General features: G+C 52.9%; 8 protein-coding genes across 8 annotated transcripts in view; 3 read left to right on the top strand and 5 right to left on the bottom strand.

The window, feature by feature from the left end:
- The window catches only part of BO97DRAFT_478432 (putative SNARE protein (Ufe1)), a 1,534-nt gene extending 336 nt beyond the window's left edge, over nucleotides 1–1,198 (top strand). Inside the window, exons 2-3 of the mRNA XM_025700624.1 lie at nucleotides 19–809; nucleotides 899–1,198. Of these exons, the coding sequence (XP_025550864.1) occupies nucleotides 19–809; nucleotides 899–1,139 (1,032 nt within the window). The 3' untranslated portion in view covers nucleotides 1,140–1,198. The remainder of the gene's footprint in view (nucleotides 1–18; nucleotides 810–898) is intronic.
- BO97DRAFT_406072 (aspartate aminotransferase) lies at nucleotides 1,148–2,994 on the bottom strand. The gene is made up of 4 exons (XM_025695334.1): nucleotides 2,493–2,994; nucleotides 2,309–2,440; nucleotides 1,410–2,252; nucleotides 1,148–1,350 (listed from the first exon to the last, which is right to left on the bottom strand). The coding sequence occupies exons 1-4, from the start codon at nucleotides 2,802–2,804 to the stop codon at nucleotides 1,255–1,257; spliced, it is 1,383 nt and encodes a 460-aa protein (XP_025550863.1). The 5' UTR covers nucleotides 2,805–2,994; the 3' UTR covers nucleotides 1,148–1,254.
- Nucleotides 2,995–5,093: 2,099 nt separating this feature from the next.
- On the bottom strand, nucleotides 5,094–7,530 carry BO97DRAFT_93542 (RING-H2 finger protein). The gene is made up of 4 exons (XM_025701152.1): nucleotides 6,940–7,530; nucleotides 6,454–6,856; nucleotides 5,820–6,402; nucleotides 5,094–5,769 (listed from the first exon to the last, which is right to left on the bottom strand). Exons 1-4 carry the CDS (start codon nucleotides 7,234–7,236, stop codon nucleotides 5,364–5,366), a joined length of 1,689 nt encoding a protein of 562 aa, XP_025550862.1. The 5' UTR covers nucleotides 7,237–7,530; the 3' UTR covers nucleotides 5,094–5,363.
- A 3,657-nt stretch (nucleotides 7,531–11,187) lies between these two features.
- On the bottom strand, nucleotides 11,188–11,733 carry BO97DRAFT_93525 (uncharacterized protein). Its single transcript, XM_025701151.1, has one exon. The coding sequence runs from the start codon at nucleotides 11,631–11,633 to the stop codon at nucleotides 11,271–11,273; it is 363 nt and encodes a 120-aa protein (XP_025550861.1). The 5' UTR covers nucleotides 11,634–11,733; the 3' UTR covers nucleotides 11,188–11,270.
- A 2,388-nt stretch (nucleotides 11,734–14,121) lies between these two features.
- BO97DRAFT_93511 (uncharacterized protein) lies at nucleotides 14,122–16,739 on the top strand. Its single transcript, XM_025701150.1, has 3 exons — nucleotides 14,122–14,405; nucleotides 14,685–14,994; nucleotides 15,054–16,739. The coding sequence occupies exons 1-3, from the start codon at nucleotides 14,308–14,310 to the stop codon at nucleotides 16,584–16,586; spliced, it is 1,941 nt and encodes a 646-aa protein (XP_025550860.1). The 5' UTR covers nucleotides 14,122–14,307; the 3' UTR covers nucleotides 16,587–16,739.
- Nucleotides 16,740–17,338: 599 nt separating this feature from the next.
- Nucleotides 17,339–18,595, top strand: BO97DRAFT_470877 (phytanoyl-CoA dioxygenase family protein; the record flags this gene model as incomplete). Its single annotated transcript, XM_025699992.1, has 1 exon — nucleotides 17,339–18,595. One exon carries the CDS (start codon nucleotides 17,339–17,341, stop codon nucleotides 18,593–18,595), a length of 1,257 nt encoding a protein of 418 aa, XP_025550859.1.
- Nucleotides 18,596–18,823: 228 nt separating this feature from the next.
- Nucleotides 18,824–21,094, bottom strand: BO97DRAFT_453829 (putative PB1 domain protein; the record flags this gene model as incomplete). Its single annotated transcript, XM_025699082.1, has 5 exons — nucleotides 20,599–21,094; nucleotides 20,390–20,539; nucleotides 20,004–20,339; nucleotides 18,902–19,954; nucleotides 18,824–18,853 (listed from the first exon to the last, which is right to left on the bottom strand). The coding sequence occupies exons 1-5, from the start codon at nucleotides 20,611–20,613 to the stop codon at nucleotides 18,824–18,826; spliced, it is 1,584 nt and encodes a 527-aa protein (XP_025550858.1). The 5' UTR covers nucleotides 20,614–21,094.
- A 1,244-nt stretch (nucleotides 21,095–22,338) lies between these two features.
- On the bottom strand, nucleotides 22,339–23,447 carry BO97DRAFT_391801 (copper chaperone CCS1). The gene is made up of 4 exons (XM_025693840.1): nucleotides 23,349–23,447; nucleotides 23,224–23,296; nucleotides 23,035–23,169; nucleotides 22,339–22,961 (listed from the first exon to the last, which is right to left on the bottom strand). The coding sequence occupies exons 1-4, from the start codon at nucleotides 23,364–23,366 to the stop codon at nucleotides 22,441–22,443; spliced, it is 747 nt and encodes a 248-aa protein (XP_025550857.1). The 5' UTR covers nucleotides 23,367–23,447; the 3' UTR covers nucleotides 22,339–22,440.
- Between the last annotated feature and the right edge of the window lie 93 nt (nucleotides 23,448–23,540).

Genomic DNA, 23,540 nt, shown 5'->3' with positions numbered 1-23,540 from the left:
AAAAAAAAAAAAAAAAAGAACAACCACATAAACTCCCTCCTAACCTACCTCCACCGCATCCGCCCATCCTACCTCTCCATCAACCCAACACCGCAATCCCAACGAAACCACCACAAAGAACCCCCTACCTCCTCCCCAACGACAACCACCTCAAACCTCCAAACCGGTTCCCTCGACCCAACCAAAGAACTAACCGACACAACCCGCACCGAAATCGACACGGAAACCTCCACGCTCCTCCGCCAACTCTCCACCTCGATCTCCACGCTCTCCTCCGCCGAAACCCTCCGCCAGGAGACCAAAGCCCAGCTTCTGAGAAAGAAATACGGGGGCGCGTCGGGCCTGCTTGCGCGGTGGGCGGCGGGGGGGTCCGCGCCAGCTGATGATAAAATTGCGGGGAAGACGGCGGAGCAGGTTGTCGAGGAGGCGCAAGAGGAGGCCTTGAAGATGGTGCGGGGCAGTGTGCTCTGGTTTCTTAGGCGGGGGTTGGAGAGGGCGGTTGAGGTGCAGCGGGGGATGGTCGAGAAGAGGGTCGAGAGGGTTAGGGAGAGGGAGAGGAGTGTGCTTTATCTTTCGGTTGCGCAGCAGGGGGTTATGGAGAAGGGTATGGGGGTGGGGCTGGGGCAGGGACCGGGGCAGGGGGCTGGGGTGATGACGCTCCCGGAGGAGATGGTGACGCAGGGCCGGAGGCTCGATGAGAAGGAACTCCAGGCTATTGAGGCGCAGTTGACGCCTGAACAGTTGCAGTTGTTTGCCGAGGAGAATGATCATATGGTTAGGTATTATGAGGATACCTTGAGTAAGGTCCGGTATGTACTCTCCTCTACTAACTTTTTGTGTGTGTGTGTGTGTGTGTTGTGGTATGCACGAGTAAGGCTGACCATGTGTATTTCTGCAGGAACGCCGAAAAGTCTCTCTTGGAAATCTCCTCCCTCCAGCAGACGCTCGTCGCCCATCTCTCGACCCAGGAAGAATATATCAGTCAGTTGGTTACGGATGCCGGGAATACCCATTCCAACATTGGAGAGGGAAACAAGGAGCTCAAACGCGCCAGCGAGCGGCGGAGTACTGCTCAGGCTGTCTTCTGGGGCACCGTCGGGCTGTGTACGTGGTTGGTGGTATGGGACTTGGTCTTTTGAAAACATCATTCAAAACTGTACAGTAGACATTCTAATTCTTTTGCGCATTATGAGAACCCAATGGTTTATGTATGTATGTGTGTATCTTTGTCAACATTCAAGACAAGAAAAGAACTCATGACGTCTCCCGCACAACGCTATCCACGGCCTCGGCGAAGTAATCCAAATTATTCGTGTTCAGACCCGCCATCGAGATGCGCCCATTCTTCGTCTACGTTCGTGTGTCAGTCATGTAACTCCCACAGACAGCAACATCTCGGGAAAACTTACCATGTAAACATGCCACTTGTCGCGCAGGACCTTGACCTGGCTCTCCGTCAACCCCGTGAAGCTGAACATGCCAATCTGATCCGTGATGTGCTGCCACGAGCCGGGCGTTCCCTTGGCCTCGAGTCTCTCCCGCAGCCCCTTGCGCATCTCCGCGATCCGCCCACTCATCGTCCGCAGGTCTTCCTCCCACTCCGCGAACAGCGTCTCATCGTTCAGCACCCGGCTGGCGATGCGCGCACCGTATGCAGGGGGGTTAGAGATCTCGGATCTCTGGAGGATCGCCAGCTGGGAGGCAATGTTGGAGTTGTTGGCCGTAGCCTCGGCGCCCGGCGCCGAGACGAAGTGGAACGCACCCGTGCGCTGACCGTACAGACCGAAGTTCTTAGCGAAGGACTGCGCGATGCACAGCTCAAACCCTTGTTCGATGAAGTAGCGCACAACCCAGGCGTCGCGGCTGAGGTCGCCCGAGGCGAAGCCCTGGTAGGCGCAGTCGAAGAAGGGGAAGTGGTGGCGCTCGCGGATCACGACGGCGACCTCCTTCCATTGGTCCTGGGTCAGGTCGACGCCCGTGGGGTTGTGCGCGCAGGCGTGAAGGAGGATGACGGAGCCGGAGGGGGCGGATCGCAAGGCGTCGAGCATGCCGGTGAAGTCGAGGCCCTTGGTCTTGGCGGAGAAGTAGGGGTAGTTGGCGAGGGAGAGGCCGACATTGGTGAAGATCTGGTGGTGGTTGGCCCAGGTGGGGTTAGAGAGGTAGATGGAGGGGCGCGCGGGGTGGAATTTGGCGAGGAAGAGTGCGCCCAGGTGGACGGCGCCTGTGCCGGAAATGGTTTGGAATGTGCAGACCTGGCGGTCTTTGGTCAGTTTCAAGCGCGGGATATACAAGGGACAAGGTGACGGACTCTATTCTCGCGGATGGCGGGGCTGTCGGCACCGATCATGAGCTTTTGGGCGGCGCTGGTGTAATCGGCCAATCCCTTGATGGGGAGGTATTCATGGTTGAGATTGGGGTCGTTGCGCACAAGGTCATCGGCCTGGCTGTGTTAGCGGTGCTCGAAACTGCTTCCTGGGGGGGGAATTATTTACCTTCTTCACAACCGGCAGAATCCAGGGTTTGGCGTTGTTATCGCGATAGGCGCCGATAACGAGATCGACCTTCTTGTCAGAGGGATCTTGGCGGAAGGCCTGAGCGAGACCGAAGAGGGGATCCTCGGGGGCGGCGGGCACGTTGGCCGTAGAGAAGACAGTGGGGCTTGCGGAGCCCATGATGTGTGAGGATAGGGAGGCGAGACGGGATGAAGCAGTGGAGAGGATGGAGGAAGCTGATGGAGGTTGAAAAAAAGATGTGGAGGTGGAGGAGGAAGAGGAAGAGGAAGAAGAAGAGGAAGAGGGTGCCATGAAAGCTTTGAAGTATGGCAGGGAATGCTGGCAGGTCACACCACCTTGACTTTACTGACTGGTTGGTTGGTTGCTGCTTGCGTTCACCGGCGATCAATTAGATGGGGGGTAAGTCAATGACCGAAACAGATAAATCCCGATGTGGATGATGCCAATACAAACCAACATACATGAGTGTTCAATCGGAGCAAGCTGGACAAAGAGCAGGGGCCGGTCTGTTGCCGTTATTTAACTTCGGACTGTTAGGGAGCATGAGATAATGCTCGGAGACTCAGCCGAGGATGGAGGAGTGAATGTGGGTGGTTCCGATGACCACAAGCATGAGCATGACGACATGTATGTACATGTGTTTTTGATCATATACGACAGCAACAATATTCCACAAATTACTCTGTCCTTACCATCCAGTATTCATTCTCTAGAGATTCAACTCGAATTCTCAAAATTACTTGCTTATGATCCCATTCGGAGTAAAGACGACCCGTTCTTCAAGTTAAATGTTCAATCTTAATATAACTGCCCTTCCGAGCATATCTGCAGGGGAACCCGAAACCTCCGCTTTCATACAAACCACAACATTCTTGCGGCCACTCCCATTCATCCAACTCAATCCAGTAGCAATACTTCTTGTTCTCAATTGATCTCTACAATCCTTTTGCCGGGGCCAGGCAAACGGGCAAAGAGAACAGCCAGGGCCGACTCGCCGACTTCAACCGAGGGGGAGCTTTGCCCCGCCAATCATCGAAGACCGGAAACCCCGATGTGTCATCTTTTTTACCCCACTGTTGTCTAGCCCTGCGTGATTTTTGGACGGTTTGGGGGAGGGGCCTTTCTAGTTTCGATCGCCGAGTGCTGCTGTTGAAGCCGCAATTGAGGCGATGGTCTCTCACAATATCATATTCAAAGAGAACGGAGGACTGGCATTCGGCATATACCCTGCACAAATTTGGGGACTATTCGCAGGATATAACTTAGCGAGTACTGCCTCTTAGCCTAAGCTCATGCAAGAAATATACTTAGATACCATAACTGGGGGCTCAAACGGAACCAAACAAATGGATGCTACCCAATATCTCCAATGATAGCCTCAGCTCCAGCTTAGGGTAAGACTACCACCTTGTGGATCATAACCACTCTCCATTGTGCCGCCTCTCAAATCTGAATCTAAAGTAGGTTCCCAAGCACATCAATCCAGCCAACATATTCCTCCTCCAAATCCACGAGCAAAACCCCCAATCTACAGTTGACTAGGATCGCATTGAACGAAAGCAACTCAGAGTCACATTCCCACATGGTCTGGGTGAGACTCCAAACAAACCCACTTCTCTATGGTTAATAGCCAGTAACAAACCCAAAGACATCAAGTCTCGGAGCAACCTTGGAGTCCAGCTGGAAGTTTTACCCCATGGGGTCAATTCATGTCCTAGCCTCGCCGGATCCCGGAATCCGACTTTTTGTTTTTGTGTGTGTGTGTGTGTGTGTGTGTGTGGTGAAAAAGCACGGGCCCCCCCCTCCATCCTCCTCCTCAAATCTAAATTTCTCTTCCTTCCCCCCGCAACCCACGTTATTTTCTCCGAGAAATGCCTTATATATCCCCCCGTTTGTTCGTCTTCTTTTCCATATTTGGGAAAGGGGTGCCACGGTAGGTAAGGTTGGAACTTGGGAAAGTTGGACGGGATTCAGGAACGGGGCCCGGGAGGGGGAAGGATTCCCGATTTGGAGGGGTGCGGGGCCCTGACCGACTCATTGCATCGGGGTTCTTCCGTCATTACGTTGCCAGGTTCATTCTCCGACTGACTAGTCGTCCTTTTGGGGTAGGAATATCGATATGGTGCCCTGGTAGTGATGTAGTCAAGGCCTTGAGGGGGTGAGTGAACGAGTGAGGGGAAGATTGTGTGAGGGGCAAGGCGGTTTTCCATTTGCTCCGAGTCTCCCGCCTCCGCATCGAGTTTCCTCTTGTGGATGAGGTGCTTAGTGTATATTCATGGGTAAGTGTTGTAGTAGGTATGAAGTACTGCATGCCAGATATTAGGTAAGTGTAGTCTAGCTGCTACGATCATCGATATCTACTGCACAAGACCTCGCGGATGATCATTGATCACAAGTCATCTTCGATAAGAGAAAGTGAAGTCCTATGTACAAATCAAAACCCAATAAATCCCAATAAACCCAAACAGCTACCCCTCTGAAACGCCGTTTATTGCCTTGGACCATGTAGCAAACAAACAAAAAAAAATATGCTGAAGAGAACAAGGATGTCAGAAAACACGAAGAAAAAAACAGAAAGCCGATAGCAGCCAGGCTAGGCTATGTCACAGCATCCCATCCTCGTCATCATCTTTGTCGTTGTCAGGTGGTGTCGTTATCATCGTCGTCGCCATGTACATACTATACAACCCGTGTATAAATCCACAGCGTAGTATCACATGCTTCGAAAAGAAAAAAAAAAAAGAAAGATAGAAAAAGAGAAAAAGATGCATCTTCTGCGTGCGTGCGTGCGATGCTCAAACAAAAAAGAACATACAACATATACAGATAGAAGTCATGTTAGGTAGATCGTCACTGGGTGGTGGCAGGGGCGGGCGTGACCGGTGCTTCCTCTGGTGCCGGCTCGGCTCCGTGCGCCCGCGTGCGCACGCGGAAGCGCTCGCGCAGCCGTCTCGTCAGACCGCTTCGCCGCCGATCGCTCTCTTCGGTAGGGTCAGGCTGCGAGTCCTGGCGAGTCGTCTCTTCCCGGACACTGCGCAAAGCTGCGAGACGCTCCTCAACGCTGGCATCGCGCATGCGGCGGGCATTCAACGTGCTGTGAAGATAGCTGCTCAGACGACGGTGACGGTGCTGGTGGCTGTTGGCCTCAGGCGCTGCTGGGGTGGCGGTGGCCGCCTCGGGAGCCGTCTCCGTGTGGCTATCGCCTTGCTCTTGTCCTTCCTCGCCTTCGGGTCGAGCGGGGTTGAGATCGATCCGACTAGATGTTCATTAGTTCGGTTCCATAGACCATGGTGCCAGAGAACATACCAAAGCGGGCAGGTGCCAGACACATTCACCAACCAGGGATCGATACACTCCGGGTGGAATTGGTGGTTGCACGGAAGCACGCGCAGATCTTGGCCCTTGACAAAGTCGTCCGTGCAGATTGGACAGGAAAAGTTCGGGTAATCGGTTGTTCCCGCATCGGGGGCAGTGCTGCGTCGCTCATCCGTGGAATGCGGCGCAGTTATCGGCATCTCCTGGGAATGAGGCGATGCAGGTGCGGAGACCTCATCCGTCGTCGTATTCGTGGTCGCGGGCATGGTCGTCGTTTCACGTCCCTCCTCGAGAGTCTCACGAGACTGCGTTTCGGGACCCATTCCCATCTCTACATCCCCCTTGACTGCATCGGTCTTGCCGTTGTCGGTGTTGTTGTCCCCGAATTTGACAATCGGGATCGTGTCGAGCATGGCTCGTGCTATACCTCTTGCTCGACTTTGCCGCGGTCGCCCCGCCGTATGCCGCGGTCCATAGCGTTCAGGATGGCGATGAGCCCGGACTGCACCGGTAATGATGATGGCTAGAAAGAGCGCCGTGATAATACCCGTGATAGTATACAAGATGATCATGGCTTTCCATGGGGTCAGTTAAGATTCGTAAGTTGATGGGCAAAAGAACATACCCGTGTTCGGACTATCTCCGGTTGACCCGACCTGGTTCGGGTTCGTGGCGAGGAACGACATGTTGGTGGATTTCGGATAGATGGTAGACGAGCCGTCTCCAAGGGAAGTAAGCTGCGTGAGAAGTGGTTTCGACCAGAGCGGGTTCAGCACAGTAAAAACGTTCTCGTACGGGCTGGCGGATGAACCGGAAGATGAATAAGTGCAGTGTGTTGCGGACGCACTGTACAGGATCACGGCGGCTGCCTTTTGCTGCGCGGTGAGGACGTATTGTACAGTTGCACTAGCATCTAAGTTTCCGTGATATACAGAGGAGTCGCAGCTGATGACAGCGATATCCTGGCTACTTAAAGAGCGGGAATTGGTGGCGTCCACATCCACCAAGCTGCCGGTGATCTGAAATGTCTATGTCGGGTCAGTCCATCGGAGTGTCCGTGATACGCACTCTGTCGTATCTCTAAACATTCTCGAGGCGGGAGACGGCTTACTGTAAGATCCGAGTCGGTAAGGTTGACCAGGGCCTGGGTCAACGGGGCCAAAGTCACGGATGCAGACAACTGGAGCTGGGAGCTGTTCAGCAGGAATCTATAGTCACCGATCCAGGAGAGATCCGCCGAGCTATTGGACGGCTGCACCGTCCAGTCGGCCGAGGTATCTGCAGCGACAATGGGCGAGAGAAGAATTAGGAGGAGGGAGAGAAAGAAGGCGAGAGGAGGAGGGTCTAGAAGAAGAAAAGAAGAGGGAGAGGGAGAGGGAGAAGGCGGGTGGTGACGGGGAGGACCCATCGGCAAATCACTTATTTAGCGATGAGTGATGCTGGAGAAAGGCCGGTTGTTCCCCACAGTGACGAGGCGGACGGAGACGGTGGAGGATACAAGTATGGGGGATGGAGAATGGCCGGCGATCATCAGCCACGGGGCAATGAGTAAGTGATGATGATGATCAGAGCAGGATAAACACCGGCATAAAGGTTTCAGGGTCCGAACAGGTACCGCAGACCCAACCAGGGTGATATCACTCCGTGCAGGACCCGGTCGATCGTCGGCGGCTACAGCTAAAAGTGGTGGTTGTGGTGTGGTGTGGTGGGAGGTGAGGGAATGAGAGGGTGGATGGAGATTTCAGAGGCGGACAGGTACTAGTACAATGGTACAATTTGAGAAAGTAGAAGAGGAAGCAAGGGTAGACTTAGATCATTCCCCATGGAATTGAAACAGAAGAGACTAGAATTGAGGATTTGAGCTTAGGGTGGGTGGAGAGGAGGAGGAGGAGGAGGAGGAGGCGGAGGGGAATGAGGATAGGAATAGTAATTGTTGCGGCTTTGGGTGGGAACAATAAGGCAAGTTAGTTAGTTGATGCTGGAACGGACGGATGAACTGGGAGGCGGCGGGAAGACAGGCTGGGGCTGCGATTGGATTCTTACTCTGGTTCGCGCCGGACGACTGACGGCCAGCCGAGCACTTCCGGTCGTTCATCGGTTGTCAAGCAGTCAGATGTTTGACTGTCAAGAACAATAATAGGTCAATAAGTCTTTCTAAAGGACCATCATCACCACCTGAGTCTGATCTGTTCACTGCAATGGCCCATGAGCTGCGGATGATGAATCGTCGCAATACGAACCAAGGACTTGGTTGTCCAGTGACTGAGCTGCGCAGGCGCCAGTGCCATGGATCGGCCCTACCATTACGGGAGGCGTGAAGCAGATGATGGACCATGAACGGATGAAAGACAAATTACTCAGTCCGAAAGATGAGGCAGGGCAATATCAGAAACAATCTGATTGCTGGAGACAACTGTCCGTGATGGTCGGAGTGGGCCCGCAAACCAGGATAAGATAAGCTGACTGACTGGCCGACGGGGCTTTTTTCTTCGGTCGAGATTGTTTCAGTCCAGGCCTAGAGCATTTGAATCCTCTCAGCAGTTGTTCTGGTCCTATGAGTTCATCATCATCACCATCATCGTCATAGTTATCATCGTGTGGTAGATGTTAGCTCTCCCAAAGAGCAAACATGTAAAACCATAAAAAACCAAAAGCAAAAGCAAAAGAAAAAGCAATAAGAGTACGAAAAGTGCACTGGGCATTGGAGGTGCGGGGATGGCAGGCTTAGCTTCGACCGCCGATCCTCTTTCCCACTCTTTTCCATCCTCAATCTCTCTCCCTCATTTTCAGCAATGAACTACGGATAGACCCTAAGCCTCTCCCGGCCAGGCCACTATCATCAATTTGGGAAATGCAGTCTCACTGGATGGACACGGGGTTTATGGAAGGCCAAATAGACTTTGGCGACGTCGGTTCTGGACATAGACCCATGGCTTCTTCGACCGCGAAGCCTTAACAATCTGTTAAGGCCAGCGAGAACGCTTGATCGTATTGCATCATACGCAATTAACTCTGTCCTATCTTCCTCAGCGTCGAAGTTAGAATAAGAGCAATAGAAATACGTACTTTGGATTGATACCGACAGAGAGACAGACACAACACATCATCCTGATCAACACCACTACCCAATCCCTCAATGCCAGTTAGTCCTTCACCAGCATTCACCGGGCGCATGGGCCTCCGAAGGATTGTTTGCTTTTTGTTTCGGCCTTTCTCCCATCTCCCATCCCCAACCCCGTATTTTCCAACGTGGTCTCGCGTCACCCAGCCAAATTGGGTTGTCCTTCCTTACTCTCTGACCTGCATAGGCAGGTCAACTCATTGACTCCAATGAATCGATGAGCTTTGATTGCATCTGCCTTTCCTTCAGTCTATTGTACATAAAGATATCCCACCCTGTCAGGCGTTCTTCTCAGGTCTCCATGGTAGCTGACTAAGATTGGCTTTCCAGCTCGGGAAGATTGCCTTCCTCAAGCAAAGGATGAAGGCGGGCATCCTATTGAAGAAGGTCAGCTACGACGCGTGACCGTCATGTGTTTTCTGCATCAATGCGTCTCCGGTGATTCTCCGCGCCCTTGACGTAGACAGGATAATAACTACCCTTCCATGTGGAGGGCGCGTGCCCGACCTCCCTTTCGCCCCCTCCGATCACGAGACCTCGGACGGACTCCGAGATCGGAGCGTGCCTATCATCCAGTTGTGGAGAAGAGAACGAGGCCAGGCCGGACGGCCTAGTGAGTAGTTACTTGAGAAAATGTAATGTACATAAAGTGAGGTTGGTTATGCTTTATTGGTTTGTGTAATTATCATCGTAATCGTAATCGATCTAGCACCCGAAACAGACCGGGGCTCTGCAGTCTGTAGCTTATCCAGCGGGGTTTGAAAATTGGAACTCCCCTCCTTCCTCGGTCATTATCCTCGGGCATTAGGGCGGAGATAATTAGTTATGTTACCTTAGGTGTTCTCATCCAGACCACAACACCCGATTTGGCTTCCCCTATTCTCAGCGCACTGCTGCATTAGTTTCGGACTCACATGTAGTATGGAAATCTACCCCGACAATGTCGGAGTTTAGGCGTTCCGGATCGAAGCATCAAAGGTGCTGGAAAAATCTTGTCATGCGTGGAGATCATAACAGGTACTGTGGCTCTGGCCAGGAAACCATGGGATATTGACAACGGTGGCTATAATCGCAATCTAACTCCCCCGCGCTCTGTCACCAAAGTACTCCGGATTCCCGCGCGCGAAATGGCATCGCAAGCTTCTCCGAGGTAGGAATAAGCGAAACAAAAGCAGCAGTCTGAGGCTAGCGAGGGTTTGGACAGGGATTCGCAGATTAGGGTGAGATACTACTGTATCAATGAGGGCGATTGCCACTTGACTGCGACGACGTCTCGGGGATTTCTCGATCCGATGCGACGGGGAGCCGTGGCTGCAGTTAATTAACAAGGGCGAGCTTCCTCCCTCCCTCTCAAGCCCTGCGGAGCCATACCCAGCGGGGTTGAACTGACAGGACAGGACAATGGACACACGTCTACCTGCCTATCGTTACCTATATGGAGGAGAGCTATATATGTGTCTTTTCGGCTCCATACCCGTACGTACAGACGTACGTACACAGCGCTGGAGGTCACGGCCCATGCCCTTCCGATAGAAAGCGTTCATGATTCAGGGAGCAGCTGGCAGACTTGAGGGGTGGGGTGGCTGACTGGCTGGCTAGATCGCAGCCCTGCACTTGCCACTGATCTGCTCCCCCAAAGCTACAGTGCGACGGAGACCACACTGTGTGATGTGTGTTACCACCTGTAAGATGCTTTGTAGCCCGCATCCATATTCAGCTGTAGACTAAGCTTTGACATCCTGGTTGCATGTTGTCAAGGTGGTTCCGAGGCGATCAGCAAGAGAGAATGGGAGCTGGCCGCTCTGGTGGGAGCTGCACTGGACCAGTATTGTCTGTAGCCAAGTCTCTTGTCCACTTGGGAAAGACTCCGTGGTTAAGTCAGGTGTGATATGTCGAGTGCATACATGAGTTGCGCCCTGATATGGGTACTTTTTCATGAGTTTTGGTTTTCATGTCATCTAGAAGGATGATCAACGTGCTCTCAGAAGAGGTTGAGGGGTCTCCACCACATACTTATACTCGTGTGTGTGGGACCGATTTGCTAAATGTTAGTTTCCAGTCACGAGAATCTCAGCTAAATACCCTACTCCGGATGAAGTACTTTCGGAAGGGGGTCGTATCGTACATACATACCCAAGGTCTACGTCGTCACTAGATTCTGCACGGCCCAACCGGGCAAAAGGTGAAATACGTGTCTAGAGATTCCAGACACCCTGCAGGCGCACGAAAGTGACAGGTCGATGATTGTTCAGGGGAAATTTCCAATCAGACATGGTCAATGAAAGAGAGGCTGGACGAGCCGAATCTGTCGTGCTTCCTGGCTAGGAGAATGTTGTATCACATCCATGCTCCCCAGAATTCGCCATTTTGACCGGGTACTCACTACCGTCTACTGCATCGGTGGCACAGTGTACTGTACTTCGTGTGGTTCTGACAGTGTTGGTCCGGTCGGTGGACTGGACAACCCAAGTGAGCGCGCATCCGCCAGCCCCATAAAGGCAACTATGCGCACCGACAGATATACTACCGATATATTTGGCTGCACATATAAGGGGATGGTGGAGGAGGCGTGTGGCGACAACACAACGCGAATAAGCCCGGTCGCGAGGTATAGTCTGCGAGGACGACATGCGCTTTCCATATTTCCGGCCGCACTTGTCCATGGAGTAGATATCGCAGAGCATCAAAGATAACAGTGCCGTTCTGCCGACTAAAGCCGTGATCAAAAAGTGGCATGGTACTGGTGATGAGAGGGGTAGAGTGAGTGGAGGAGGCGAGACTAGGAGGGAGCTTTGAAGGGCCCGGGGTCGGGGGGGGGGAAGAGGGGAGAGAAAGGAAAAACGACGACGACGATTGGCGGATGGAATCGGGTCTCGACCTTTCACCGTGGGCCCGTGACAGCAACACTTGGTCCGTGTGTCCCGTCCCATTCTCTTCCTCTTCCTCTTCCTCTTCCTCTCCCTCTGGCTGACCGACGCCCCTTGCCGTCGTCCCCCTCCTCATCCCAATTGCTGACCATCGAGCATAGTAAATCGAATTTTATTGACGGACAAATGACAACTATAAGATTGTTCTTTCGACAGACTCAATTAGTTTCTAGGCCATGGATGACCCGAGCTACTGGGTGATTGATGTTTCATTGTTGCGGTCGGGTCGACGGGATGCAGCACCACCAGTCCCTTTTTGTCTATTTGTTTTCGCCTTTCTTTTTTCATGGAGTACATGGATACCAAGTACGGAGTAGTAGGCAGGTCGATAGGAGGCGGTCGACTACGATATACCTACCGGCTTCTGCTCTGCGGCCACATACTGAATGAGTGACCAGCATAAGTACTACATGCTCGTATCGGTTCGCAACTCAAAAGGGTTTGCGGTATCGTAGGAGATCCTCCGTGAGCACAGCTGTAACCCTACTGATGACTCCCAAGGGTAGTCGATAACCAGCACGCTCATTAGGCGAAGGACTGCACAGTATCTTCATTCTGGTGACGGTGTCAGATGGGCAACCCTTGACAAATGACCGTCTTCTTATTGAAGGTCTGGATGGTGGATAGACGAGCGGATTTTAGGCAAAAGTAAATTCACTTCAATCAAAATACATTAAACTCATTTGAATCGAAAATTATCGATCATTTCTCGCTCCCTGTGTTGAGTGAATCGCACTGGAGCTCACTACTGTACGCACCGCTGCTCCTCCATAGGGAGGTCATCCGAAAATGTTTGATCCATGCATGCATACGACCAGCATCGGTCAATAGAGCTCGTCCAGGCAGTCGGCCTCTTGACTGACTCGGTCGCAGTGCCTGGAGGGAATTCAGAACTCTCTTAACTTATCACAGCAATGGCTATCATCCTAATGATCGGACCAAGATCACCACTCAACTTCCCCCCTAAGACACAAACGGCAAAAAAGCAAAGGGCCAGGGCGCGCACCATCCCAGGCCGCACCCAAATTAGTAGCCACCACGTCTATGCTCTATAGGCCTCCAGGGCCTGGACGACTAATCATCCCCCTCTCTCCCTCCAGCGCATTTCCGCTTCTGCTGAGGGCCTCGAACACGCGGGTGGCGCGTTATTGGTTGAAGGGAACCAAGGAGGCGTGCCAGTTTCCCTGATGGGGGGTGGGTGTCAGTTTCGCGCTGCCAACTGAGGCCGAGGCTCCCATCGAACTGAAGCGCCTATTGCCCAATCGAGCAATGATAGCTCGGGGGACCCGGTCAGATGTTCACACAGGCAGAGAATTCATCGGAAGTACGGCGTCGAAAGGTCTTTTCTGTGCCAGGGGAATGAAATACTTCTTGTCGCTTTCAAAAGGCCCCAACAAAGTAAAAAAGTGGAGGAGAAAAGGCGGAGGAGGAGACGGCAACAGAGTCTAAGGAAGAACCCCGGGATTTATGTACCCGCTGGGTTATCATGAAGGGAAGGGAAGAGAGTTAAAAAAAGTGAATTGAATTTAGTTTTCTGTCTGTCCCGTGATGTTTTAAGATCAGTTTAAATTGGCATCATTGTCATTCGGTGTCGGTTTCTCACTCTGGCTCTTCCTCCCTCTGCGATAATAATAAATATTCCAAAGTTAGTAGTCTTGCGTCCCAGATACAGACAGTACCACTGATCAAAGCGAGGCTTAAAAATGATTCATGATTGATGATTCATAATTCGATTGCCTGTCATATTAATTTTGTACCATAATACAGAGAGAAGGAAATAAATCTCATAATAATATCAGACCAGATTCATCTGATCAGACCAGGCAATCGTTGTCCAAAAAAGTTCTCCTTCTGCAGAGGTACTTTTTAGTTCCTTATTAGATTTTCTTCTCGTTCCTTTCCCTTCTCTTGCTGCTCCCTTTGGGGATGGGCTTTTCTCTCTCTCTCTCTCTCTCTCTCCCCCCTTCTCCTTCTCATTTCTTTCCCTTCTTTTTCAACCTCCCAGTCCAACTCTCCTTTCTCATCTTCTTTCCCATTCTCCTCCCCGAGCGGGAGCATCCGCCAACTTCAACCCGCTCAGGATGAAGGTATGATCAATGAAGACGACCGTCTGCTATCAGTCAACCACCCAGTTCTCTTCCTCACCTCTTAAAGGGACACAGCTGGAAACGACAATTAGGATTCTTCCAATCCCTCTCGACCTCCCTCAAATCGCTTCCCTTCCATCTATCTACCTTTCCTTGCGCTTGAATGCTTGGTCGACCACCTCCTTATTCACGATTAGCTTTTTTTTTTAACCTTTCCCCCTCGTTTCCTCCTTTCCTTTCCACTCCCCGACTCTCCTCCCCCTTGACATGATCACTTTGATTCAGTTGACGAGAGAGAGATCGTCCGACCGCCTGCCATTCACAAACTACGCCTAGACCACATCATGGCCCCTCAATCCATCGACTCCAATGCTGGCCTTTCTCCATCACCCGAGGCGATCTCCCTGTGGAAGAAGCGTTTCGACAAGCGACATCCATCGACGTGAGTCTTTCTTCTAATCGTCACTGGTTTGGTCTCCCGGTTACTGTTCTTCTCAGTCTGCTTTTCTTTTTCGCATCTATTCTTTTGTTCATCCTTCTAGACCACTCGTGGATCCCTCCCTTCCCAATATTTTTTCTTTGTTTTTCCCTTTTGGTCTCGGGTGATCTACAACCGTCTCCATAACCCCAATAATGAAACAGCCCGTGCTTTCTGTTTCGATGCGATCACTCCCAATCCACCCAGACTCTGATGCTCTGATTTAACCCCATGCAACTCTAGCAACCCAGTAATTGCCATTCTTGATGTCGAGTACAACGAGCTCGTCCTGTCTTGGAAAAGGCTCCAAGAGACCCTCGCCCCGCCAGATCTGGTCCATTTCCAGGAACGTGCCCAGGGACCTGAAGATGTCTTGAGTCTGGTGAGCAGCATTGAGCCGGTCTGGACGTCCAGCTCGAGGCAGCGAGTGGTCCGTGACCATTGTACCGAACTGAGATCCACCCTTCATACCCACAGCGTCCTTTTGAGTGCCCTCCCAAAAAATGAAGCATATCTATCCCTCTTCTACAGCGTCCTCCAGTCAACGCTTAAGGTAACCTCTCCCCATCATAAGGCGCCTGATGCGTCTCGAAGCCGCTGACGGTCACCTAGGCATCAGCAAGCTATCCAAGGATTATGGAGGGATACATAAAAGCGCTCGTTATGATCAACCGGTCCTCGAGCCTGTCCATCACCACGGATTTATCATCCTGCTCGAAAGACACAATCAACTCGATCGCACGCTTCTACACGTATTTCTTCTTCTTCCTGGGCGAGTTCATGGACTGGCTTGTGCGCAAACAAAAATGCCGACTGCTGAAGAGTCCCAACCACAACGTTTACCACACATTCCGAAATCTCGTCGGCCACCTGCGGCGCAGCGCCAGGGACATAATGGGTGGAATCGATGATGTGATGGACGTGGATGAGGACGACAACGATACTGAAGCGATAAGAGACACAACATGTGACATGGAACTATGTCTTTCCGAACAAGCCCGCTTGGAACAAATTGGTTTACAGCGGATGGATCGCCGATACAAAGCCCAGAACGCCTTTATCCGCCAATTAGTCTGGGAAATTGCAGAGGATGCGGTGAAACGCGCAAGGCTATTGAAGGAAAGAGACGCCCTACTTGCGAACTTGCTCGATACGGTGGGCCACCAGATACGCCCCGTGAGCCAGCAGAATACTGGCATTGCTTGCTTAACAACGACAGCGTCCAGGGATATAGGTAGGGTAACGAAGGCGTACATGAAGGATCAGACGGCTTGGTATGCTGACGATATCACCTTGCAAGACATGGATAGATTCACCTCGAACGAAGGAAGTCAGAAACACAAGTACACGCGCGCGGAACTGCAACTCGCTTCCAGTCATTTGGAGAACTTCTTCGACGCGGACGATCAAAACCCTGAGCTTGACCCGGATGTGGAGGTGATTGCGGAGGAGAATGTCATGACTTCATTGCAACAGTGGGCGACCGACACATATTCCCAAGTGCTTGCCGTGGGAGGGTCGCCCACCACAGCTTTCCCTAGCCCTGTCCTTCTCATCTCGACATGCTATGCCAGCCTCGCACGGAAGGCCCGATTACCGGTCATCTCCCATTTCTGTACGGGTCCCAACAACGGAACAGACGAATTGACGTACGAGCAACATTTGATCGCTTTGGCCTACAGCTTGATTCGACAATTGATAGAATACTTGCCTCCGGTGATCGAAAGCCACTCGGGGTGTAACCTGAGCGCCGAGCGCTTCAAACCGTTGAATGGCACGTTAACCTCCTGGAAGGAAGTGCTCTCCTTGATCGACATACTCCTCTACTATGCCCCACCTCTGATGGTGTGTGTGATCCATGGTCTGGATGCTATCCAGGACCCGTCCACTGACCCATACATCCGGTCTCTGGTCCGCATTCTCCTGACACACACAAGACACCAAACCACCACGATGGCGGAGGGGCTTGAGACACAGAGCGTTCTACTCAAGATATTATTTACCGTCGCTGGACGACCGAGCTCGCTGGTGGAGACGCTGTCGGAGAGCCAGCTGATATTGCGCGAGTCGAACCAGACGGGCGAGCTGGCCACGAGCGACTCTAAACTAAGCCCCGATGTTGGGGTTGTCATGATGAATGCATAATCCAAAGCACATGACAACAACGAAGCCAATTTCTCCTTGTTTTATTCTTTTTCTTACAGACTTGTCGGGCTGTTCTCGGGCCCAAATCCGGGACATATAGAATTGTGCGCAGGCTGGAATCTTTGAGTATAATCCATATTGGCAAGAGACCAGTGCAGGATTTCGACTTTTCGTTGCCTTCCCTTGCTTCCTGCCCAACTTTGTCTTTGGGTCGTGTTGTTCTTACAGCGAAGGAGGTACCACTGATTCTGGTCATTCGTTTTGTTGTCCTCTCTACGCAGACGTTCCTCCTCTGGTTGGCATTTGTCAGTATTTGAGGCGCAGGTGGCTTTTACCGTTTACTGGTATGGGTGTGCCCGAAGCCGCACAATTGGAGGTGTTGGATCTGATTTCTTTGTACATTTGTAATAAACGATTGCCATTGGCGAGGTGAATCACTGAAAAATGCATACCGTGAGAGGACTGAATTTGCCTCGGGATTAGGTTTCCGCTGTCCACGTGGGGAAAGTCAATCTCATCCGAACTATACATACCATCATCAGTATCATCCGAGGAATAATATCCACACAGTTCTTTCTGCCTGAATTGTGAAGGTCAAGCGCCTGAAGATCTGCGCTATCCCGGAATTTCAGCTCCGCCTAAGATACAAATAGAGCTGGTGTTCCCTTCTCACCTTCCCTCCCATTCCACATCACCAACATCCATTTCACTCACACAAGAACATTACCATAGCAAAAGAAGATTAAGCAACAATGGGCGCCAGCAACCCCCCGCCCCAGCCAAAGACCGCAGCCTCAACCCTACTAGACCGCCTCATCCCGCTCGACTCCTTCTCTCTCGACGAATTCAAGCGCATATGTGCACAAACCACGGACCCAACCCTCTACCCGCACGCGACGAGCATCGAGAAGAACATTCCGATCTACAACACAAGCACGCTCTCCCTCACGGACGCAGCCCAAACAACCCAGCTACAAAACGAATGGTACCACATCTTGCAGACGGGACCCGGGATCTTCGTACTGCAGCAGATGTTCAACCCGACGGCCAACACCGACGACGCCGCCACACTGACAGCCACAACAGCAGCCTTCACGCAGATCATCGACCACGAAACCTCCAAGACGCAAAAGAAAGGCGACCACTTCGCAGCGTCAGGCCACAACGCGCGCATCTGGAACAGCTTCAGCAAGCACGCATTCACGGACGCGGCCTCGTTCGTAGCCTACTACTCCAACCCATGGCTGCAGCTCGTCAGCGAGACGTGGCTGGGCCCAGCCTACCGCGTGACGGCGCAGGTCAACATCGTCAAGTCCGGCGGTGCGGCGCAGGCCCCGCACCGCGACTACCACCTCGGTTTCCAGGACGAGGCCGCCTGCGCGGCCTTCCCGCGCGGCCTCCATCACGCCAGCCAGTTCCTGACCCTGCAGGGCGCCGTCGCCCACTCCGATATGCCGGAGCGGAGCGGGCCCACCCGCTTCCTGCCCTTCAGTCAGCGCTTCGAGGCCGGATACCTTGCCTGGCGGAGGCCGGAGTTCAAGGCGTTCTTTGAGGAGGAGGAAGGGGGATATGTCGCGCTGCCGTTGCGGATGGGCGACGCGGTGTTCTTTAACCCCGCTGTTATGCATGCCGCGGGTGCGAATCAGTTGCCGGCAGAGAGTGGGTTCGAGAGGAAGGCCAATCTCTTGCAGATTGGCTCCGCCCTCGGGAAGACTATGGAGTCGGTGGATGTCGTGCCTGTTGTGCGGGCTTGTTGGTATGAGGTGAGGAGGAGGTTTGATACAACGAAGGTATTCGATGCGCGGTGGGAGGCCTTTGTCAAGGCCCTCGCCGAGGGGTATCCTTTCCCGACCAATCTGGATCGTAGGCCGCCGGCGCCGAATGGCATGGCGCCGGAGAGTGAGCAGGATTTGATCCGGAGGGGGATGTTGGAGGGCTGGGACACGGAGGAGATGGTTGCCCGGCTGAAAGAGCTGCATGAGGATGAGAGGGGCCATCAGAGTCTTTGAGTTCTATTTTTGGATACGCAGATAAGCGGGTCGAGTAAGAGGGAATTGAGAATGCCACACACTAATCTCATTACACTGGAGGGGTGATATGTGTATGTGAATATTACTTCTTAGGGTGCGTTGTCTAGCTCGTTACAGACATCATCATCGTGAATATTCCAGCCATGTTACTCCGTCCACAAGGGTATACCAGATCGCTACGCCAAAGCCAATCAATGCAGTCGTTATTCATATCACGCCTCGTTCCTCCACCCAGATCTATCTGCGCATTAGTTTCGTCCTGCACGTTCGAGGACAACGACTTACCTCCATCTTTCCGAGCTCACTTCCCTCCCGTTGTGCCATCTCGCGGGCTGAGCTCATCAGAAGATCTAGATCCTCCTGGTCCACCATGGTAATCATATCACCGTCATCTTGCATGCGAATTCTAAGCAACGTCCGGAACTTGAACTTGTCCCGGATCCGTCTCTCAAACTCCGCAAAGTCGATCACCGGTTCGATCATGATATACCTGGTATCCTCGTGGGAATGCGTCTTGACCCGATATTTTCGGACCTCAGGCCGCCGCGCTCGCGATGTTCCTCGTCGAGAGTTCCGCTGCGGCGATCGTCCGTCCACAATGTCAAAGTCACCTTCCGCAGACCCCGACCCACTGACGTACTCTTCTTCCTCGTCAATATACCGTTCCCGCTGGCGAGGCCAGCCAGTACCCACGGGCATGGACCGTGTGCCCGAGTATGCTCCCTCCGAATACCCACCCGACGTCGATGCAGACCCTGTGTCACTGACCCCGCGCCGATGGCCACGCATTTCTCGGCCGCGGGTTGACTGTTCTTCCCGGGCGCCGGCTCGAGACGAAGACGCTGCCGCTCTCCGGGGCTCGGATGCCGTCCGAGTCGTTCCGATTCGCGGCTTGTCGCTGAGGACGGTCTCTCGCCCGGAGCCTTGATTCAGGTCGAGCCGCGGGGGCGGTGCGGCGCGAATGGACCCCGGTCGACCGGTGGTCCCAAGACTTCCTGTGGAGCTGTTGGTACTCGCCTTGTCTGCGTCCGGCGGGGGAGTAGGAGGGAAGAGATTACGGTTCAGAGGCGGTTCAGAGTGCTGACGGCTCCGGCTCGGCAGATTTTTGTGCACCAGATGTGAGGTGGCGAACGGGAGGTGCTCCGGATGACGATGGTCAAGCACCGTCTGAGCCCGGGGAATTTCCAGGTTCAGCGGACCGGACGGGACGCCGTTGCGCTCCCCTGTCGCGGCAATCAGCCGGGCCTTACCCAGGTAGTCTTTAGACTTCAGATTCTTGACCTTCGCCTCGTTGGGCCTGTAGACCACTCCTACCGGGATGGAAAAGACCGTGTAGCCCTGTTTCTCGTTGGGATCACATTGTTTCAATTTTCTGGATGAGACATACCTGTGCTCGTTCTCTAATGGCATCGTTGATCACATCGTGGTCCGGTGTCACCTTCTCTTTGGATGCGTAGTCCAGATCCTGGAGACCTGGGCCCACTTGCTGCAGGTATATATAGCACAGGCCGCGGTTGAACAGCACTTCGCAGGAGTACAGCCGGAACTTCAGACCCAACTGCTCGTAGTCAATGGATGTGTTACCTCGAAGGTACAGTAACGTGTCATTGAAATTGGCCAATGCTTCCTCGAAGTCTCCCAGCAGGAAGTTGGACACTCCTTCTTGGAAGTACGCAATGGCCAGGTATTGATCGAGCCCAATCGCTCGTTGGTAGCACTCAACCTGGATAACCGTCAATAAGAGGGACAGTCGTGGGTGAGATATGGTCCTACCGCTTTGTCATGCTCTCCCAACGTAGCATATATCACTCCACAGTTGAAAAGGATCTTGGATGTTTCGGCAATGGCACTGAAGACCTGAAGGGCCTCATCGTATTCTTGATTGTCGTAGTGGTCCAGGGCTTGCACCCAGGTCTCGATCTCCTGTGGGGACGATGAGCTTCGCTCAAGCCACCTTTGTTACCTGGGAAATTGCAACCTACCTGCTTTATGGACATGTCTGACTTGAGCCCGTTGCACCGACTGAAGGCAATGTCAGGTGCCGCGGTCACCCTGGCTCTGGCCTAATTTTCGATGCAGACGGTGCTGCCCGGCCGAGAACTCCAGGTCGTAGTATATATGTACCCGACTTGTGATTGACCGGACCAGCACGCTGACGACAGAGTCCCCGACCACGCCGAGGACAGGGGATGAGATCACACGGTAGGACCGGGACGAAAAAGACTGAGCGCAGACAACGAGCAAGCGACAGACCATGCGCAATTGGTGTCTAGTGGGGAGAGATAGGTAGATAGATAGATAGATCGGATATATAATTAGATCACGGATCCCGCGACCCAGCCGCTAGCGATGACCGTCCAGAGACCAGCCAAGACGAAGGCAAGGAAGAAAGGACAGGCTGGGCGGGATACGTAGGGGATGAGAAGGTTGGGGGAGCAAAGTCTGTTTTCAGAGGTGATATGATGTGATTTTCCGCGTGGTTGGAGACTGGACTGATGAGCGACAAACACGTTCAGTGAGAGATACGCCTCTCTTTCTTGGAATGAGATATGATGAAGTTTCCACGATGAGACAGAATTAGAAGTGGCCACCAGGCACTGTACTGTACCAGGAAGATGGGAGAAAATAGACAGAAGGAAAGAAGATCAAGGCAAGACTGGGATTAGCGTGCAGAGAGTGAAAGGGGAGGGAGGGATGCAATGCAGCAGTTAGCAGCAGTTAGTGAGCAGTCAGCCAGGAACTACTCAGGATTGTGCAGTGAGGGAAGGACGGGTAGGGAAGGCGATGGACAGGGAAGAAAGAGGGGGAAAGCATAAAAATAGGCGGGAAAGGTCTGATCCTGGTCACATCCCAGCATCTCCCAGCATTGGGAGCGGATTGGATGCTGCAGGGGGTGACACTTTCATCACCTCGCAGAGAGTCGATCCATCCGAACCCGATTGATTGGATTCATGCCCTCTCCCTCCATATCAGGAGATTATGCCAGATAGTTTTACCTACTGCTTTCAGTTAACTGCCCGTTCCGCGCGAAGAAAGCCATGCGGGGCTGCAGAATTGTCACAATTGATACATTATTCATTTCATTGTTACCACCCACCCACCTATATCTACTGTACTGTACTCTATCTACCTCATGGCTGTAACCAGACACACATGATTGCGGTCGATGAACCAGAAACCATTCAGGAACCACCATTCGTTCATTTAGTTAATGGCCAATAAATAATCCACCTGGGAGACCCAACCAACGTCACCGCTTGAACAGATTATACTTTCTGTCCTTTGGGGAATTTCCCCGCCACGGCGCTTGCGCTTGAACGACTCAACCATTCCTGCCCTCAAATTAGATCGGCCCACTCTGAAATACGGACCTCATTGCGCACCTATCAGTGCCATCACCCTACTCTCCCTCCCTGTCGGACCGTTGTAACCAGTCCTGACCGATCTATCTTTAGTGGGTTGCCATGCCCTGGCCATGACTAGTCGGTGTGTCGTGCAGCTGCTCTTGCATGGCTGCCAGTCAGGTGAGTCTGGGGTTGTGTGTGTGTGTGTCTCTGTGTGTGTATGTGTCTCGTCTTCCCCCTACTTCCCATCCAGCAAGCAAAGAACATCTTTCATGTGGCTCGTATCAAGCTATTTCTGATAGTAGGTAGTAATATCAAATCCATTCGCCTATGCACAATCCCTCCCACGGTATCCCCGCTCCGATGCCCTCTCTCGTTCCCCTCTCCCCCTCTCTCTGTGCTATACATAGAACATCTCATGTCCCCTGATGTAGTCAAATCACATCAGATATTCTGGCAACTCGCCATTATCAGATCCCTCTATACCATTCCTTGGGCAACTTGCTCCTGCCGCTCCTGCCAAACATTCTTCCCGGAGCAGGAACACACCATCTTATCGTTATCCCATACCCCCGCGCTACGAGCGATCACTCCGACCAATGTATTCGAGTCTTCCCGGTCAAAGGGGCCCTCGGCACTTTTTGACACCACCATACTGCGTCCAATCATTTCCCAGATCGCCACCGGTCGATCCAAAAAGACATTGCCCCGACCCTTTTCGTCAACCTCGACCGACCCGAAGACCCCACGTGGTTCCTTAGCAGGCTCCGCCGAGCCCAATACCTTGGCCTTGACGGCCTCCCAAATACCTCCCGTCGACGCCGCTCCTTGTGAGATATCGCCCGCTTCGCGCACGGTCGCCACGTACTTGCCCGGTGCGAGACCATTGATCGTCAGATCCACCAAAGTCATATTGGACGACACCTGAACCATGCGTGCCAGACCGCGGATCTTGTTTGAGACGGACGAGGAATGCGTTTCGAGGATGCAGACTGCGGAACCTAGAGGAAAGAGATCACACCACCAGGGGTCAGCCTGAGTCACAACCCGGCACATCACAGAGGGAGCACGTACTGTTGGAGGTGCCACTTCCTCGCAGGATCGCATCACGGCCGGTGGCTTGGAGGGTAGTGACAATAGAGCTGGGCGGCGCGGTGCCCTCGATAAAGACGAGTTGATCCTTCAGGCTGGCCTCGACCTTGGTGATTCCTACACAGATACCGGTCAGAGCCGCATGAGCAAATGGCTAGAACCGGCTCATACCGTCCAGCTTCTTGAGCGACGCCGAGACATCTTTAACGCAGCCCTCGCAGGTCATCGGGACCGCGAAAGTGGTCTGGGTAGATTAGAACTGCTTCGTTCGTAGCGTAGAGAGCGGCAACACCCACTTGGAAAGGTTCAATCATCTTGTCTAGTAGAGCTGCAGATCTCCAATAGTGTACCACCGCAAATTGCACAGAATCATAACCAGCAAAAGCCTCCCAGGAACCCCTCCCTCCGTCTCTCTCTTCTCGAATGCGGGCCGAGGCGGGGAGGCTTTGAAATCAACCTCCTGATCGGGTTTAGTTTCTGGTCGGTCC

The sequence above is a fragment of the Aspergillus homomorphus genome (genome assembly GCF_003184865.1).
Source record: "Aspergillus homomorphus CBS 101889 unplaced genomic scaffold BO97scaffold_21, whole genome shotgun sequence".
NCBI lineage: Eukaryota > Fungi > Ascomycota > Eurotiomycetes > Eurotiales > Aspergillaceae > Aspergillus > Aspergillus homomorphus.
Note: the sequence above shows the minus strand (reverse complement) of the source record. Positions and strands in the feature narration are given on the sequence as shown.

What these genes read in the sequence shown, in the direction of transcription:
- BO97DRAFT_406072 (XM_025695334.1), bottom strand. Translation starts at nt 2,804, where the DNA reads ATGGCACCCTCTTCCTCTTCTTCTTCCTCTTCCTCTTCCTCCTCCACC. An exon ending in TTCTGCCGGTTGTGAAGAAG is followed by an intron (nt 2,441 to 2,492) that starts GTAAATAATTCC and finishes TAACACAGCCAG; the next exon opens with GCCGATGACCTTGTGCGCAA. An exon ending in CCGCCATCCGCGAGAATAGA is followed by an intron (nt 2,253 to 2,308) that starts GTCCGTCACCTT and finishes AAAGACCGCCAG; the next exon opens with GTCTGCACATTCCAAACCAT.
- BO97DRAFT_93542 (XM_025701152.1), bottom strand. Translation starts at nt 7,236, where the DNA reads ATGGGTCCTCCCCGTCACCACCCGCCTTCTCCCTCTCCCTCTCCCTCT. An exon ending in CGGAGATAGTCCGAACACGG is followed by an intron (nt 6,403 to 6,453) that starts GTATGTTCTTTT and finishes CCCCATGGAAAG; the next exon opens with CCATGATCATCTTGTATACT. An exon ending in TCTGGCACCTGCCCGCTTTG is followed by an intron (nt 5,770 to 5,819) that starts GTATGTTCTCTG and finishes ATGAACATCTAG; the next exon opens with TCGGATCGATCTCAACCCCG.
- BO97DRAFT_93525 (XM_025701151.1), bottom strand. Translation starts at nt 11,633, where the DNA reads ATGCTCTGCGATATCTACTCCATGGACAAGTGCGGCCGGAAATATGGA.
- BO97DRAFT_93511 (XM_025701150.1), top strand. Translation starts at nt 14,308, where the DNA reads ATGGCCCCTCAATCCATCGACTCCAATGCTGGCCTTTCTCCATCACCC. An exon ending in GACAAGCGACATCCATCGAC is followed by an intron (nt 14,406 to 14,684) that starts GTGAGTCTTTCT and finishes ATGCAACTCTAG; the next exon opens with CAACCCAGTAATTGCCATTC. An exon ending in TCCTCCAGTCAACGCTTAAG is followed by an intron (nt 14,995 to 15,053) that starts GTAACCTCTCCC and finishes ACGGTCACCTAG; the next exon opens with GCATCAGCAAGCTATCCAAG.
- BO97DRAFT_391801 (XM_025693840.1), bottom strand. An exon ending in GTCGCTCAAGAAGCTGGACG is followed by an intron (nt 23,170 to 23,223) that starts GTATGAGCCGGT and finishes GTATCTGTGTAG; the next exon opens with GAATCACCAAGGTCGAGGCC. An exon ending in AGGAAGTGGCACCTCCAACA is followed by an intron (nt 22,962 to 23,034) that starts GTACGTGCTCCC and finishes TCTTTCCTCTAG; the next exon opens with GTTCCGCAGTCTGCATCCTC.